Genomic DNA, 18,974 nt, shown 5'->3' on the forward strand with positions numbered 1-18,974 from the left:
TAAATATATAAATTAGAGGAATAAAGCCACATGGAGACAGAAAAGTACAACCACTTGAACATCTATTATCCTAATATCATATGCTATAGTTTGGCTACTACCGATTTGCCTGGCATCTCTTTTGAATCATATTTGTGGCCACCCAGATTAACTCTGTGAGCTGTTCTTTTGATTTAATATCAGCTTGCTCTTTTCAGCTCCCATGTCATTTACTGTTTCTAAAAGAAATGTACTGCTTGTTACTCAACCTTCTGTGTTTTCAAGAACTCACAGTCCCCTTTTTTTTTCTCCTTTTTGTATGGGAACCAGGAACTAGAAAGCATTAAATGAGGAAAATTAACCACTCAGAAAAGGTGGAAGCCCAGAGAAAAGAAGGCTTGTCTTTTATGGTTTGTACTTGGTAAGCTGTGGGTGTGACTCAATTTCCTCACCACCCACATAAAAAGGTTGCCACCCAATCACTGTTTTTTCTATCCAAAACCCCTCCCCTTTGATTTTGGCTAGGAGAGACCCTAAGAAAGACTGCCCTTTCTGGACCGCTGCAGACTGTGACATATAAAAGCTGTTAGCTGCTCCTGTAGCCAGCAGCACTCAAACCTTGTAGAGTTTTGCTCTGAGATTTGTAATAAGACACACTCCTCTCACAAGAGTTCATGCTACAACCTAGCAAAGAACTTTACATTTTTGGAAGAATACTATATTCATTTTGGCTTTGTGCAGAGGTAAGCTATTTAGCTCAACAAGTTTATTTTGCATGCATTGCTTTTAAAGTAGCTCACATTTTTACTTTTTTAGAAGTGAGATTGGGTTATTATAACTTTTTTTTGTATCTATTCTGTTACTTGGTGTCCATATATGTTTGGGGGACATTGTCAGCACATTCTCTGTTATTACCTGTGATGCAGTTTTCCTTTCACTCTCAAGATGAGTTTCAATTCCTTAAGTTTTCCCTCTGAAAATAAATATGCAGTAATGCATTCTGTGACTCAGGCATTTGGGGTAAATGGCTCACATTCAATTTAGGGTGAGTAGTCATGCTGTTTATTTTTCTCTAGCTATAGGAAGTTCCTCTTATGGGTTTGCCTCATAACACCAAGTAAAATGTATAGAGACCACTACAGTTTATCTCCTAGGCTTGATTTCAACATTTGTGTGGATTTTTTGAAGACAGTCAAATCAAGCACTGATTTTGTAAATTCATACCCTCTGGCCCTATTGTTGTTTTGTTTTGCTTTTCCCTTTCATAGACCCTAACTCTACTTTTCTGCTTTAAGGCAAAGTAAACTGGTGGCCTCTTCCTCTCCACCTCTCAAAATGATAGCAGTCTCTGCAGTCAGCAGTGCACTCCTGTTCTCCCTTCTCTGTGAAGCCAGTGCCGTCGTCTTACTCAATTCCACTGACTCATCCCCGCCAACCAATAATTTCACTGATATTGAAGCAGCCCTGGAAGCACAACTAGACTCTGCGGATATCCCCAAAACCAGGCGGAAGCGCTACATTTCGCAGAATGACATGATCGCCATTCTTGATTATCATAACCAGGTTCGGGGCAAAGTGTTCCCACCAGCAGCAAACATGGAATATATGGTAAGAGAAATGTGTTTTCTTTGAATTCTGAGGGAGGACGCTTTATTTTAAAGTGTACGTTGAGAGGCTTTAAAGAGTTTGTGTGCTAAAGGATATGGAGCTTTTTGCACCTTTTCTGTTAGGGAAGGTTCTGAAGTGCCTGGTAAATTAAAGACTGTTCTATCATAGAATTAAAAGGGAGGGAAAGTATCTAATACCTTTGTGTGAGTTCCATAACCCTTGATGAAACAGGTCTTATATGAGAAAGAGATAAAGAGTGGGGTATGATGACTGATCACATTTGAAAGGTCCTCCTCAAAAAAAAAATAAAAGTCACAGGGAACTTTCTCTGTGCTTTGTTTGTCTAATAGTCATATTTATCAACTAAAATATTTCTTGAAAATAATTTTTTTTTTTAATTATAGGTTTTGTGTACATGATTTATTCTCTGGGTAGGTGTCTCTTCCCTTTCTTGGACAAAGCTGCTTCTGACACTAATCTATTTGTATTCTCAGAGAACATGCTGACTTTTTCCTCCCTGTGATTTAATGCTTTGTCGTTCAGATAACAGCAAAGCCAGCACATTTGTGCACTGTTCCAACTTGCCTTGAACACATTCTTTGCTCTCTCTTAAAAACAAAACAAAAAATAGGCTGTGTTTAAATTGTTTTACTTAGAAAGTTTTTTTTTTTAAGTTGATATTAAAAGAGTAGATGTCTTTTTAAAGTTTCTTAATATTTGGTTTTGAATTTATACAAGGTTATGGTTAAACTTCCAGCACCTCCCAAGAGCACAGCTTGGAGCCTGTTTAAGGCAATGAAGACCACCAATATGGTATTTCTAAGCTGGGGTGGGGAAGTTGGTATCACTAACAACATTTTACAAGTGCTGACCTAAATTTAGTGATTTCTGTCAGTTTTTAAATTTCTTTCTTTTATTTAATTAAGCTTATTAATTGTAGATATCACTGTCACAAGAAAAATAAAGACTTGCCAAATGTAAGAGAGTCATGGTTCATAGAAGTACGATTTCAGACTCAAAGGCATTTTTCTAGGATTTCTTAATGAAAGTGGAAAAGAAGATATCATTCCTTGTGTGTGAGGGGCAATACAGTCTCATAATTAAGACTGTGGAGCCTGGAATCTAAATGCTTGGGTTCAAACCTCCGTCCTGGAATTATAAGTTGAATGAGTTCATTACCTAATTCTGTTTTATTTTCATCATCTCTAACGTGAGGATAAAAGTATTATCTGCCGCAAGGGGTTATTATGGGGAATGTATAGCTGAGGGGTAGAACAATTAGACTAGATCCTACAGAAAAATAATGTTCAAGAAACATTAGTTTTTATGGGTGCCTGTGAACTTACTGAGAAACATGCCCAGTGAAAACCTGTTCAAGATCTAAAAATAGGAGCAGTTACTCACATTGAACAGGTGTTTCTAGAAGTGACAGAAGGAGAGGAATAAATGTGTTTTCAAGCATCATACATTTTATGATACATAAGATTCTGTGCAAGCTCAAATAGGTACGCTCTTCAGACTGCAGGTTTAGGGAGTACTACTTGATGGTGATTACATCGCTATGCAGACTAAGGTGAGGATCAACACAAGTGAACTGGCTTTGGGGAGAAACTCATCTTGGTTGAAATCCTAACTGTGCTGCCTGTTTTGTGGCCTTGTGCAAGTTGCTTAATATACATAAGACTGAACTTCCTTCTCTGTAAAATGGGAACAACAATTTATACAATAGCCAATCAATATGTAGTGTAATTTATTATTTCAATAATATGGAGGAAAGAGGGATGATCATGAATAATATCACAACACAGTGGAAATGCACTTTAAAAAGCCATATTTTTCCAGTTATGTTTTTCCCCACTGGTGACAAATTGATTCCACATGCAATTATCAAATTGCTTCTATAAGCGGAAGATTTGGTTAATTGTTTCCATAGATGATCTCATTTGATAGCTCACAGTCTCCCTATGAGGTTAAGATTATGATCCTTATTTTACAAATGAGATCACTTAGGCCCAGAGAAGTTAATGACTAGGCAAAGGTGGTTTGGATAATGAATAGTATCACCGGAATTATAATTTAGGTCTGTGCAATTTCAAAGCCTATGCTTGTATTGGGGGGCATCTTTCCATTTGTTAGATTGAGCAAATACTACACTGAGGGAACTGCTGGAGATGCTAAGATATCTGTTTCCTCCTTAATGATGCCAGCTGAAATCATATAGTTTTCATATTCTGTTTGGCATCCCTTTCTTATTATTTGCTTTTGAACTATGGGAGCCACTATATATGATTTATTTTGTAAGAACCAGATACAATGCTAGTTGTATGGTAAATGCTTTATAAATCTTCCTCCACTTAGTAAGGGCACCCCTGGTGCCTCAGATGGTAAAGAATCTGCCTGCGATGCAGGGGACCCAGGTTCGATCCCTGGACTGGGAAGATTCTCTGGAGAAGGGAATAGCAACCCACTCCAGTATTCTTGCCTGAAGAATTCCATGGACAGAGGAATCTGGTGGGCTATAGTCTACCAAAGGGGTACAAAGAGTCAGACACAACTGAAAGACTAACACTTCCACTTCCTTCTTCACTTCTTCACTTAGTAAAGAATGAAAAACAGTAGTATAGTATTATACTATAAAGTAAAGTAACATTGTCTCAAATTGTCATGTAAATACTCCATATAGTTCATCACACATATATTTATTCACTTACTGTTTATTGAGCATTTACTATATGTGAGAAACTATTCTAAACACCCAGGAAAAATTTGTGAATAAAATAGATAATCCTTGGTCCCCTGGGTGAGGATTCAGACAATAAACAATGTCAACAAATTAAATAGCATGTCAGAAAGTGATAAGTTTATGAAGAAAAATAAAGCAGGTTGAGGTTTGCATACTTCATAGTGTAATCAGTGAAGGGCTCCCTTAGAATGTCCTGGAGTAAGGGGAGGGAGGGAGACACATGGATAGATGAGGGAAGATTCTTCCAGACAGAGGGAAGAACATGAGTAAAGCCCCTAAGGTTAGGGGGAGGGGAACAGATTAGTTCAGTTAGAAAACATGGTTGGTTTAGTGAACTCCTAAATCTCTGTGGGGCTTCCCAGGTGGCTCAGTGTTAAAGAATCCACTGCCAACACAGGAGACATGGGCTTGATCCTTGGGCTGGGAAGATCCCCTGGAGAAGGAAATGGCAGCCCACTCCACTATTCTTGCCTGAAAAATCCCATGAGCAGAGGAGCCTGGTGGGCTACAGTCCATGGAGTCGCAAAAGAATCAGACATGACTTAGCAACTAAATAACAACAAAAGTCTCTAGGAGTAAATGAACCCAGCTGAAATAATTCACGGGATCCCTCATGCAGACTCAGAGAAACTTTGAGGGAAGTACAACTTTGAGGTCAGGGCAGGAATGTAAGCAACTTTAACCCCCAGGTCAGGTGAAAAATACAAATCTCAGTTGAACACAGCTACTTTTAATTCGTTTAACATTGCTTTGGATTGTGAGCAATTTGAAAGTAAGTTCCATTCCTAACCTCAAATACAGGCCTCAGAAACTGAGGATACTTACCCTCACTGTTGCTCCCAGCTCTGTGTTCAAACTGTCCCCCTCAGTGGGTGATAGCAGTGTGGGACACTCACAGAGGATGTTCTGCAGCTCAAGGCTCCTTTCTAATTGCACCAGCCTGACCTGAAATCACCTTCATTCACAACTTTTCTAACTTTTCCCATGCTATTTCCTCACCTTCTACTGTCTTCTCCTTAACTTGTGTGTGCGTGCTCAGCCGTGTCCCTCTCTTTGTGACCCCATACACTGTAGCCCACCAGGCTCCTCTGTCCATGGGATTTCCCAGGCAAGAATACTGGAGTGGGTTGCCATTTCCTTCTCCAGGGGATCTTCCTGACCCAGGAATCAAACCCAAATCTCCTGTGTTCTTTAAGAATGTTTTGTTCTTTATTGACACTTCCTATATTCACAGCCATATTTGAGCTCTCCTTCGAGTCACTGTAACCTATTATGTCTATCATACTGCTCTCATCAAAATTAGATCCAATTTATAATTATTCATATATTTCCCGCAAACTTCCTAATTTTAAGCTTTCAGAGTGGCTAAGTCTGTTTATTCACCTTTGGATGTCTATTTTCTTGGGAAATTTCTTGTGTACAGACAGTAATCAAGCATTATTTGGTGAATTTATTTGAAATCCCTATGAATTGTTATATGTTTATAATTTGGAACAATTTTGATATTATTATTTATAATTAAAGTTCACTCATCATTTATAATAATATTTTATCTTGTGCACCTAAAATACAAAAGTTTTTCAAAATTTGAAAAAAGAAATACCCTTAAAATTAACTGATTTTATCTTCTTCAAGTACTTGATTATGTTCATATATGCTTGATTCAATTAAGTGGACACAATTTGAACATGAGACTGCTGACATTCATATTATAGTGTATAATATTTTCTTTGGGTATACTGGCCATGATTTTAGTGAAAAACACATACTTAGAAATATTTAGTTTTCCAAACACTGTATCCTGTCAAAAAATAATAGATAGAGTTTAAGATATGCAAGTCAAACTCTTGGCTTCTATTCTACAATTAGTTTCTTGACAAATTTCCAGAGCTTCTTGGACACCAGCTGTTTTTCATTCTTCATAAGGGCAACTTAAACTGTGACTCTAAACCACAAACCACACTAGTTTCTCAGAATACGAATCATCCTTAAAAGAATAAGATTACAAGACTCACACATGGAGTAAAATTTGTAAGATATTTCTTGAATTTAAGTCAATTGAATGAGTTTTTAAAAATGTGAAGTCCTTTTGTGAGAGGATAAGCGCCAAAGATAACAGAAATCTTTGTATTTAAAGTGTAAACAAAACAGGAAAAACAAGCAGGGATAAAAAAAAAGAAAACCCTAAGCACACTGTAAGACGCAATATAACACAGCGTAAGACACTGCTGTGTAAGATTGATGTAATAAGACAGTACAGACAAATACCAAAATACCATGGAGAAGTCACAGAAAGAAGTAATCTATAGTTGGAAAAATCATGAAAGACTCTTTGGAGGAAGGGTATTTGAAATACATGCTCAGGAAGGGGCAGGATTGACTGTTATAGTAAGTAAATCAATACATGAACAAAATCACCAGGAGAGAAAAAGCATAGCACATTATCCATGCTGTCAAGATTTTGAGAACAGATTGAGGATCACTTAATACAAGAGCAATTAGGGAGGCCATGGAGGCCTTATAGCTGGGTCAAAGGTGCAGAGAAGGGTGGCCCCTGGCAATTGAGGGAGTTTAGATCGGCTGTGAAGATCAGCCAAGAATTAGCAACTGTTGAATCAGTGGGGCCATTCTTCTAGCAAAGGTAAGGAGCAGCTGGGCTTCCCTGGTGGCTCGGTGGTAAAGAATTCACCTGCTAAGGCAGAATACACAGGTTCGATCCCTGGGTCAGGAAAACCCCCTGGAGAAGGAGATGGTAGCCCACTCCAGTTTTCTTCTTGCTTGGGAAATCCCATGGACAGAAGAGCCTGGCAGACTACAGTCCATGGGGTTGCAAAAGAATCCTACACCACTTAGTGACTAAAACAACATCAAAGGAGAAGCCAGACACCTACACCTACACGCTCTGACAGGTATGAGCAGCTAATGGGAGTAGTTCATAGGCTCATGTGATAGCAGTCTAAATAGATGGTAGAGAGTGGTGGAAAGACAGGTAGGGGACAGCGTGAAGATAATGATGGATATGAGCTAAAAACCTTAAAATGAAAAAAGAATAATGTAATTTCAAGAACCCAAGATCGCTCCATTGATAGTATGGCCAATTTTGTTTGTTAGGTGCCTGCTGGTATTACTTGCAGAGCTAAGGGAATAAGCCTTCCTATATTTTTCTGGAGAAGAGGAAAATACTAGTTTCCAAGTCACAGCAGGTGGTAAAGTTACAGAAAGCATGACTCAAACGAGTGAATGGAGAAGAGATTAATCTGTCCTCAGAAACAGCACAATAAAGTATTGGCCTACAGTAATTTATGTCTTGAGAATAAGGAAAAACTCAAGTTTAGTTTATTTGGGCTTCATGTGGAAGAGAATGTAGATAATATAAATGACTTTTTTCCCTTTATTCAACAGTTGACTAAACATCTGCGATGTCTATCCTTATCTTTTTTTTTTTTTAATGAAATCATATACTGTACTAGATGGCACATTTCCTCTCATTTGGGAAGGATAACTCAATTTCCCTTTTATAAACATGAGTAACTTGATGTGTCTAACCATTTTTTTTTTTCAATGAATGCTTTTCTGACCACTAGAAAGCCTCCTGAGAATGTTGCCAGCCAACAGGGAAGTGAGAAAGACTGCTGACAGGAAGGCATTTCTCCAGCACATTTGAAACTCCACATTCCTGTTCTCCTACATGTAGAACCTTTTAAGTGTCTTGGCTTCAAATGGAGACCGGGCACATTTTATAGGAATTTTCTCCCCAGGTGCATGTTGCATAGCATTTCTAAGTTAGTATTGCTTATATATGAATGTTCAGCTCTCCACTTGTGTAGCCAGCTGAAGGCAAGGACATTTTTGTTTGTGATTGTTTTGAATACAGGCTCCAAGAAGTGCAAATGTGAAAATGTTATCATGATGTGATTCAGAGCCTCACTGTGCTTGGTAGAAGAGCTTTGAATTACACATAGGCTACATATGTGTGGACCGTATTTCCTAGTACTCAACATTGCTTTTTCTGGTGGCATATAATATTTGACTACATGCCATGATATAGGAAATAATTTTATTATATTTCTGCTATTCGTTGTTGTTGTTTAGTTGTTAAGTTGTGTCTGACTCTTTGCAACCCATGCCAGTCTCTTCTGCCCTTCACTACCTCCTGGGGTTTGCTCAGGTTCATGTCCATTGAGTCGGTGATTCTATCTAACCACCTCATCCTCTGCCGCTCCCTTCTCCTTTTGCCTTTTGACTGTTTGTAGAACCTAGAATCATTTCTGTCCCACAGAGGACACTCAGTCAAAACCTGTGGAACAACTAAATGACATCTTCTACCTCTTGCTGGGCATTCCATGTAAACAGCGTGTAAGTATGGCACTCCACTCTGCAGGGCAGGAGTCGCTCAGCATTCAGTCCCTCATTCCACAGTGTTTATTTATGTGCCTGACATGCTGAGGGATTCAATGGGGAGCAAAAAGACACTTTTTTATAGGAAGTACTGTGAAAACAGACAAGCAAGTGGGCAAAGCAGCGAGCTGAGTGCTAAAGTAGAGTAAATAAAGGATACTTTGGGATCACAAGGCACATACCTAGCCCAAACTTGGACTGGGCTAGAGAGGCAGGGAAGACTTCCAAGAGGAAATGATTTCAAATATTAAATATGAAAATAAATAAAAGTTGTGCAGGCAGGAGTTGGAAAAAGGGAGTGGGTGGTAGGTGAGGAAGGGTGTTCTGAGAAGGTACACATACATTGAAGGATAAAATTCAGTGTGGCTTGGATGTAGAGGATAAAAGAAAAAGTGATATTTGATGGGGCTGGGAAGGTAATCAGAAATTTGAATTTTATTCTAAGATCAAGGCAAACAGTTGAGGGTTTTAAGTTATGAAATTAATTTGCCTCTCAGAAGGGTCATTCTGGTTTTAGGTTGAGAGAGGGACTGGAGAGAGGCAGAAGTAACAGCATAGTCAAGAGACCATTATAATCACCTGGGTGAGAGAAAATTGGCCTTAGTGATGCTTAAGGTCATAGGGACAAAATGAATTTGGGCCTTGAATCAGTAGGAGTGAGGGATTTATATGAAGAAGTGGCATGAGGATTTATATTGCGGGGCAGCCACAGAAGATGCCTCTGTTTTTGACTAAGACAATTAAATTTCCCTGAGTTACAGAAAACAAAATAAAGTGCAGGTTTCTGGTAGTCATTAGGTAGTTGAAGGTTTGTCATCCAGGGTGCACATCTAGAGAGGTTGAAAATAGTAGCTAGTGTGTGGGAGGGAACATTCTTTCAATACAAAGAATTTGGGATGGGAATTATGCTTTGGTAATCAGAATGGACCACTTTACATAATGGGGGTAGGGTAGTGTCATGGAGACAGCATGGATGGATGATTTTATGTCTGGGAATCTACTCAAGAATTTTTGCAAGAAAGTTTCATGTATCTTTATTTATTTATTTATTTTAGTTTTTAGAATCAGTGCTGAGACTTAAATTAACATGAATCCAAATCTGTTTCAGAGGGCTGGATAGCGCCAGGTCCCTCTAGTCTTTCTGACCTACTCAGCATAAGGTTTGGGAGGAAAATTAATCAAAGGACTTCAGAAAAATAGAAGTTGACTAGTCTGGCTAGTCTGGTGTGCTGAATTTCATGTATCTAAAAATGACTTAATAGTTCGTCAATGACCATTAAATAGTTATGGACTTGAGATGTTTAATTATCTATGAGAATTTCTAAAGAATGGCGTAGGAGGAAGTCAGGGAAGATAAATACTAACAGTCAAAAGTGGTCAAGAGAAATGTTTGGCATAAAATACATCATGGACTGAGGTTTGGAGGGATATGATTTGAATGTTTCCCGTCCATGTTACCCGTAGTGTCTAAAATCAGATAGATTTTAGCATCCAAAAGCATATTTTTTGACACAAATATGGAAGAATGCCCCCAAAGTTGTGTGTTTAGACTAGACTTTTCATGACTCTTAAAATTTCACATCACATACTCCCAACTGAAACAGTCCAGAAATGTTGCTTAAGGGCACAATCTCTTTTTTTACCCTACAAAGTGCATCAAATTCACATTTCATAATTTCATTAAATATGAGCATTCTACCCAATCTGCCTCTGCATTCCAGGGAGAGCATGTTTTCAGCAAGCAGTAGGTAGGCGGAAAGGCATTTGAATTCTTCTGACTAAGTGGACAATAGCAAGATACAGGGTTTACATGAGTATCATAAGATAGTTTAACAATGAAGAAGTCAGGTTTTAGATAATTGTAACACTGAGTTGGTAAAAAAAATTAACCACACATGAAAATGTCTTCCTGGCATATAAGTACAATATTAAATGATAGCTGGTAGGTATTAACTTCCTGCAAAAGGAGGACTATTGCTAGAATCCATCAGTAAGTGGTCTTAAAATTTAAAGATAAATCATATGTTGAAGAGGGATTTAAGGAAGGGAGTTATTACATTTTAAAACTCTGAAACATTCTCTAATTTTTATCTTCCACTGTTTGATGTTATTTTCCTGGAGGCAAGGTCCTTATTATCTATACACAATTCTGTTTCTGATTAGTTAGTTGCTTCAGGGTTTATCTGTTTTCACCTTATCTGATTGCTTGCTAAACTTAAAGTTTGATGGCTCTTAAACTTTAGGCTGCCAGATATTGTGATTGAAAATGCACCTCACATTGTCTCCCATTTTAGGCAGCTTTCTAGCTCACAGACCACAGCTCTTCCAGTGTCTGATCTTCCGATAATAATATTTACCGTTCTGTACAACCTGCCCTGCTAAAACTGTGCTAAATTCTTTTTAGTCACTATCTCGCCTAACCTTCACAGCAGTCTTGTGAAATGGGAACAATTTTCTTTATTTAGAGACAGGAAATTTGAAGTTTGGAGAGCATAAGTAGCTTCCCCAAGGTCACAGAGCAAGTAAATCAAAATGATGAGAGCGCAGTTCTGTCTGACAGCAAAGCCCATGCTTTAAGAGACTCTACAGTACACACTCCCCTCCATGTGTTCATCTCCTGCTCTTGAGCCCACTGGCTCGGGAATGTCTCCACATGCATTTTATCTGAGGACATCACTGAATATTAGAAAGTATTTCTTCATGTGGATTCAAATCTTGCTTCCTGTACTCTTTCTAACCTTGGCAGCCACATAGGAAAACTCTGTATTATGATAGTGTTTCAAGTCTTTGAAGGCTATGAGCATTCATGCATTAGACCTTGACCCCCAATCACCCAGCTCTTTCTAACCCTCCAGCCTTTTTGTGCTAAATACCTATACATACTACCTCTTTCACGCAGAGTATGGCCAGCATAGGGAAAGTGGCATAAAGATATTTGCCTTCTGAAAATCCTGGAAAAGGTAAAAAGTTGTACCATTAAGGAGATGGAAAATCAAGTCTCCCCCGCTCCCCCCCCACCCCTTATGTTACACATACACACAGGAATGCTGCCAGTTAGATCATCTTGGGGTCTGCAAGCAGCTTGGCTCTGAGCAAGGAATGCCTTTTACTAGGCTGTTGTCCTTGGTTGGGTTCCAACATGTGTGTTCTCTATTTTTTCTGTAAGAGATGTATCTATTTGCATAATAAACATGTCTAAATAAATAGATGGCCTTTTTCATGACGGTTGACTTTCTTTTTGTTTACTTATTTTTAAATTAGTTTTTATTGGAGCATAGTTGCTTTACAATGTTGTGTGCCCTTCTGGCAGTGATGTGCATAGAAGTGACATGACCCGACCTGCACAGAGGAGCGATGACAAGTTAGTCTTCATTCATGCTACTTCTGTGGCTGCATCCTTTTACGTTAGGCTGGCAGATGAGGTAGAACATGCTCCTGCTGAATCATCTCACATTCACACGAACCAAGCTGCTTGTAGATCAAATGTGTATTTTAAATAAGAGTCAACATTATTATCACAAAAAAGGATCACCTTACTTTTAAAATTTTTTATCTGTTGTTTCTCTAAGATTTTGGATTCTTAGAATGTTATGTGTGTGTCACTTCTGATATATTATTTAATAAAGGCACTTAGAGTTCCCTTTGATTTCTGAATAAGCCCCATGAGCCTCATCTGTTCTCTCTGTTCATATCTGTGTCACCACGGACTATGTGTTCCCTCCTCCTGGAACGGTCACGCTCAGAATGAATGATGTTGTCTTATTTGCATAGCAGCAAACAGGATGGTTTCATTACCTCTCTCATTCGTAATTCTGCCTTTCATGAAGGTACAGAGCGAACCACCTCACAGAGCTTAGCAGTCAGTATCAGCGACAACCAGTCATTTTCCTGATGAAAGGCTATGTTTATTTTTTATCAAATCTTGGATCAATAATGTACAAGAGCTGAGAGGAAGGAGGGCCTCCCTCATAGCCCAGTTGGTAAAGAATCCACCTGCAATGTGGGAGACCTGGGTTCAATCCCTGTGTTGGGAAGATCCCCCGGAGAAGGGAAAGGCTATCCACTTTAGTATTCTGGCCTGGAGAATTCCATGGACTGTATAGTCCATGGGGTTGCAAAGAGAGGAAGGACACTGTTCTAAGTCCTTTTAAGTGAAAACCAACTTCTAGAAATGCCCCCTTTTTCTCAAACCTCTTCTGTGGTGTGAGTATGGGGGTGCGGGAGCAGGGTGTGGTGAGTAGAAGTGGGATAGAAGAGGGGAGGCCCAAAGTCCTCTGCAATCAGAATGACACTCCACTGAATAAGCTTTAAACTATTATTTCTAATTGGAAGAACACAGACAACTTTGTAAGCAAACATTCAAGGTCTCCAACTCAGAAATGTTGATTCACTGGGTCCAGGATTGGGCTGGGCATCTGCTTTCTCAAAAAGTTTCCATTGGAGACCCTGGAATGATTTCCCAGGTGAATATATATCTGAGATCATGATTTAGGACATAAAACAGAGCTGAGAAAAAGATTTTGTGGCTCAAATATCCATTTATTTATCAAGAGACTATATACTGGAAGAATGAACATGTTAAACTGAAAGAATTATTCCAGTGATAATTTCTATATTATCACAAAATTTCACTTGAATAGTCACTCAGTACTCATTTTCATAAGACATCCTATGGTCATTGTGGGTGAGCTACAAGTCTGCAGTGTGGAATGACACTTAACTGGGAATATACATGATTGACTAAGGATGCTTCTAAAGAAGCAGACCTCTAAGTAGCACATTTTTTGGAAGTGGCTTTATAACATACATTGTATATGCATAATGGGTAATGTATTATATTACATACTAATTAATTTATATAATGTATTGTAATTTATGATTTTTCACTTATTTGTTTGGTAGGGCTTTCCAGGTGGGTTAGTGGTAAAGAATCTGTCTGCCAATGCACGAGACGCAGGAGATGCAGATTCAATCTCTGGGTTGGGAAGATCCCCTGGAATAAGAAATGGCAACCCACTCTAGTATTCTTGCCTGGAGAATTCCACGGACAGAGGAGCCTGGCAGGCTACAGTCCATGGGGTTGCAAAGAGTTGGACACAACTTAGAAACTAAAAAACAAGTAATTCTTTAACTTGCCTATCTCTTCCCTAAACTATAAGGCAGAGTCCGTATCAGTCTTGCTGACTGTTGAATTCACAATACCCAGTGCCTCCCAATAAATACTCAATTACCAGCTGCCTAGATTAATGAATTTTGCCTCAGACGGTACAGCATCTGTCTGCAATGTGGAAGATCTGGTTTCATTTCCTGGGTTGGGAAGATTCCCTGGAGAAGGAAATGGCAACCCACTCCAGTATTCTTGCCTGGGAAATCCCACGGACAGAGGAGCCTGGTGGACTACAGTCCATGAAGTTGCAAAGACTTGGACATGACTGAGCAACCAATACTACTGGTTGATGTGGAAATTTGCATTTCTTACATTTTCCACTGTTGATAAAAAGCAGCATCCCCATCTGGGAAGTTTGGTATAAGGAAGTTTGGGGCCAAGGTACCTCCAAAGTCATTGTTTCTTGCCACCATTCATGTGTACTAAGATCACTTATCTACCAAAGTGTGTTGGTGACAATGAAAACTCCCACTGGAGTTCACAAACTATAGGCCCATCAACCATTCCAATTAATAGTCATGTTTAACTTGCTCTGCAAGTGTTGAACTGTAGAGAATTTTGCATTTAAAAAAGCTATTTGGCAACAAGAATCCACCTGCAATGTGGGAAGCCTGGGTTCAACCCCTGGGTAGGAAGATCACCTGGAGGAGGGCATAGCAACCCACTCCATTATTCTTGCCTGGAAAATCCCCATGGATAGAGGAGCCTGTTGGGCAACAGTCCATGGGATCCCAGAGTTGGACACAACTTAGTGACTAAGTGCAGCACAGAGGTGGGTACATTTCACATACACATCAGGATTTCTACATTATCCTGGAAAGCTGCAACATTTACAGACATGCCCTCTCTCTATGTCAGCAATCAGTTAAAAAGAATAGCATCTTTGGGTATAGGAAAATTCACTCATTTCCAAGTCTCTCTCTCTTTCAAATAATTGTCCAGATGTCAAGCAACAGTTGTACTTTTTCATCTTATACCCAATATTTCTTTATTCATTTTCATTACCAGAACAACCCTGAAACCAATCATTGAAGTTGATTACATTTAAATAACACTTTGGCATTTTCAAAGCACTTGCCTGACGTATAGATTGAGCCACACATAAATTAAAGCACTGAAAAATTCTTTCCTTTATTTCCTAATCACCAATCCTGTTTAATTAGTCTTACCTCAAATTCTGAATATTTTTATTTTATCCATGCCTTCATTAATTTATATATTAAGGCTTTATGTGTATGAAACATTCTCTGAGCTAGGAGTCTTTTTCAATAATTCAGATAACAAAATGATGGTGGCTTCACTCAAGGTAGTGCCAATAATGGTGATGATCCGTGGGTATAATCTGGATAGACAGGATCTTGATGGTAAGATCAATAAGATGTGCTGACAGAGCCTATAAAGATTATTAAGCAAACAAAGAGTAAAGACAACTATGGATTTCTTTGGCCTGAGCAACTATAACAGCAGTTGGTAAACTTTTTCTGTAAAGGACTGGATGATAAATATGTTTAGCTTTGTAGGCCTTGTGGTTTATGCTGCCACTATAACACAGAAACAGCATAGATAATATATAAGCAAGCAATGGTTCAGATTTGGTGACCCCTGAACTGGAAGAAACAGGGTTACACCATTCACTGATGGGAGGAGGACTGCCTGGGCTGGTTAGGGAGTAGGGAGTAGGGGTAGGACTGAGAATATTGGAACTCAGTTTTGGACTTGTTAAGTAAAGATTTAAAGTGGGTAGATGGCTAGATTAGTTTGGAATTCAGTGGAGAAGTATACTGATATAATTTGGAATAATACCACTAGCTTATAAATAGTATTTAAATGCATGAGACTGGATGTGATCAGCTAAGCAGTGAATATAGATGAAACAGGGAAAAGTGGTGGCGAGAGACAGACAGACAGAGAGAGAGACAGAGACATGGCTTGAGCCCTGGGAATCCTTCCGCATGTACAGGTTAGGGAGATGAGGAAGAAGCAGCAAAGATACGGAGACACAGCAGTCAGAAAAACGAGGCAAGTGCGGGGTCATGAAACCAAGGAATGGAAGTGAGTCCAGAAGGAGCAGGTGGTCAGAGAGCCTAAAAGCTGCTGATTAACCAAGTAAGATGGTGACTGGGAAATGATCATTGATGATATTGATGAGGTCAGTTTGAGTAGAGTGGACATAGAGGGAAACCTGCCTGCAGGTGTGGGCTTGAGTGTGGAAGAGCAAAAATCGAGAATTCTCTGTTAAGACAACACTCAAGAAATTTCATTGTAAGAGGGAGAAAAGGAATGATACATTGGAATATGAAGATGAAGAGGGGTCAAGAAAAGGCCTTTTTTGTTAGTTTTTAAGAAATTTATGCTGCTGCCAATGATCGCCTCTGAGTTCTTCTAAAAAAGTATACTTTTACATCATCTCTTTATAGAATTTTACCTTCCCAACCTATGTGAAAGGTAGCACTCATCTTACCTGAGGAAAGTCCTTGTTATCCTTGTTTAAACACTTAAAAAACACTCAGGACCCCACTTTGATATTTTATGTTATGATACCACCCCCTATCTGTGTTTATTTTTGAGGCTTGAGGGAATTTTCTTTTAATCAAGCTCCTTTAACTACTTCTCTTTTAAAGTTCAATCAGTTTAATAGCATTTAATTAATCTGACTAGTGCCAAAAATTCCCCATGTGAAAGCCTTTTCTCTTCTTCTGCCCCTCCACCCCCTCCAGGTTTACCAGGGCTCATTCTTAACACTGGGTCTCAGTTTCCTTTTGGCCACTTCACAAGCATTTCCACCTAAGGGGAATAAACCCATCAATTCAAACAGAACCACAACCATGCCCAGGAAGTGTTTTTTAAAAACTTTTTGGCCGCCCTCAGGGGAAATAATTTTTTCATCACTTAATATCTTTTCAATGGCTCTTCCTCACTTCTGTAAGTCACCTCTCCTTTCCCAGTCTAAGCCAGGAAAAGAACAAAGAACCTCAGCTGAATTATTTTTAAACACCAAAAGCTTGTCTATCTAAACTGCCTTTATGTTTTATCTAAGTATATGAGAAATGACTGCTTAAAAGTCCAAGAAAACAAGTATCTGTAGGACATGCCATATTGTTTCCAGTGTTGTTGCTATCATAGTATCCTTGACAATAACCTATTGAGAAATATGTCTTTTAAAAATTCAGTGTGATATTTTTATTTTTAGTATTTTATGTCTTTGAAGATGGTTTCCATGTGCAGAACAGATTTTTTAAGAGGTCATTTTAAAATGTAATTATTTATGGTTTTCTACTTTAGCTTCACTTATACATATTTTTGTTCTATGCATAAATCTAGCAAGTTTTGGCAATCACACTTGTTTAGTGTTTGTTACTATTTACAAATCTGATTAACTTAAATTTTAAGCTACATTTACAGATTTAACATATTTGACCTTTAGCATTTCACTTGGTTTATTGAAAATCATTTCCATATGTTTAAAAGTCTTAAGAGGCTAGGACATTCAGTGACTTTTAAGTTCTAAATTTTGAAATACTGTTTAAAAATTATATCAAGATATTCTTACAACTTTTAACTTAAAACCAAAAATATAAATAATTATTCATAAACACATTTTATATTGCAATTACAAGGCTAACTAGTTGCTTTAATAACCTGTTGCCACCTTCTTTTAACCACTATAAATAATATCAAATATGTATAGGTTCCTTACCAAGAAATATTTATTCTTTTTAGCAACTTATATTTAATTCTTTCAAATGCTTCTACATTTAATTCTTATGCTTGGAATTAAAGTATGTTACCCACTTGAAAAAAAAAAAACCAGTATGTCATCTCCAACAATGTCGGATGTACATTCTGAAGTAGTTTTTACGGTTGTCTTTCAGTTGGTCTACATTTCTTATTGTCCAGCAATAGTGACTGGGGTTTGAGGAGGGAGCTTTGGATGTCCTGGTGGCCACTGTGTCATGAGTACCAAAACTTTAGGAAATGGCTTATAAAACAACCCCATCTTTGGGCTGGATCACATCATTCTCTAATTCTTCTATTTATGAAAGTCAGTGTCTCATGCTGAGACATTCTTTGACTCAATTTTGTATTTCTTTGACCCAAGCTCTGAAGACCCCTGGACTAATGAGGATCTGCATTTTTTTTCATGTCCCGCCTATCTCTTGGAGCCACACTCTTCTAGCAATTAAATAACATCAATTTGAATTCTGGATGTCTCTCATGGCTTAATCAGACTATGTGGTTTCCACAGACAAGGTGCTAAATTTACTTATAAGCACAGTAGCTTATGGTAAATATTTTAGTTCAAAGTTATATCAATCAATTTACAAGCTGACCAACTAAATGGCTTGTAACACAAAGAGTGGAAGAAAACCATGCAGGGCAGTAGTGCCTGTATATATAGGCTTATGCATGCTCTGACACCGTTTTAAGCCATCTTTACTTTGTGAACTATTTAATCATAATATCTAACTTCTACTAGCTCCTGTAAATGTTTTTGTGTCTCCATGCATAATTTTCTCAATTTTTGCCTCATTTTTAGAATGCAAGATAAGATTTTAAGTGTTGGCAACTCAGTTATCTATGACATTATTTTATCCATTAAGAGGGACAAAGGGCTCCCCTGGTGGCACAGATGGTAAAGAAAATGCCTGCAATGTGGGAGACCCAAGTTTAATCCCTGGGTCAGGAAGATCCCCCAGAGGAGGGCATGGCAACCCACTTCAGTATTCTTGCCTGGAGAATTCCATGGACAGAGGAGCCTGGTGGTCTACAGTCCACGGGTCACAAAGAGTCAGACAATGACAAGAGACTGACACATTCACTTTCAGAGGGACAAGACCTAGAAATACAGAATTTGAGGATGGCTCCATAAAATCTAAATAAATATCAGGTGTTTAGTTTAACACCTGATAATCACATGTTGCATATTTGCTAGTTATTTCATAGAATGTTAAAAAAGTACACACTTGTGACTTTTTTTTCTTTTGCAACATTTGTAGGGTATGATACTAAAATTATTTCAAATAAATATCACAGATACTTAATGAAATTCAGCAGATTGATTACCCATTTAGCATCCAG

The 18,974-nt window shown here is 38.4% G+C and overlaps 1 protein-coding gene and 1 long non-coding RNA gene across 2 annotated transcripts in view; one reads left to right on the forward strand and one right to left on the reverse strand.

Moving 5' to 3' along the window:
- Positions 1-372: 372 nt before the first annotated feature.
- PI15 (peptidase inhibitor 15) overlaps positions 373-18,974 on the forward strand; it is a 35,454-nt gene continuing 16,852 nt past the window's right edge. The window contains exons 1-2 of the mRNA XM_020888229.2: positions 373-722; positions 1,275-1,587. Of these exons, the coding sequence (XP_020743888.1) occupies positions 1,315-1,587 (273 nt within the window). The 5' untranslated portion in view covers positions 373-722; positions 1,275-1,314. The remainder of the gene's footprint in view (positions 723-1,274; positions 1,588-18,974) is intronic.
- Positions 14,828-18,974, reverse strand: part of LOC110133968 (uncharacterized) — a 41,839-nt gene continuing 37,692 nt past the window's right edge. Inside the window, exon 3 of the long non-coding RNA XR_002312922.2 lies at positions 14,828-15,288. This is a non-coding gene — a long non-coding RNA (uncharacterized lncRNA). The remainder of the gene's footprint in view (positions 15,289-18,974) is intronic.

Source organism: Odocoileus virginianus, chromosome 15 (genome assembly GCF_023699985.2).
Source record: "Odocoileus virginianus isolate 20LAN1187 ecotype Illinois chromosome 15, Ovbor_1.2, whole genome shotgun sequence".
In the NCBI taxonomy this organism is placed as follows: Eukaryota; Metazoa; Chordata; class Mammalia; order Artiodactyla; family Cervidae; genus Odocoileus; species Odocoileus virginianus.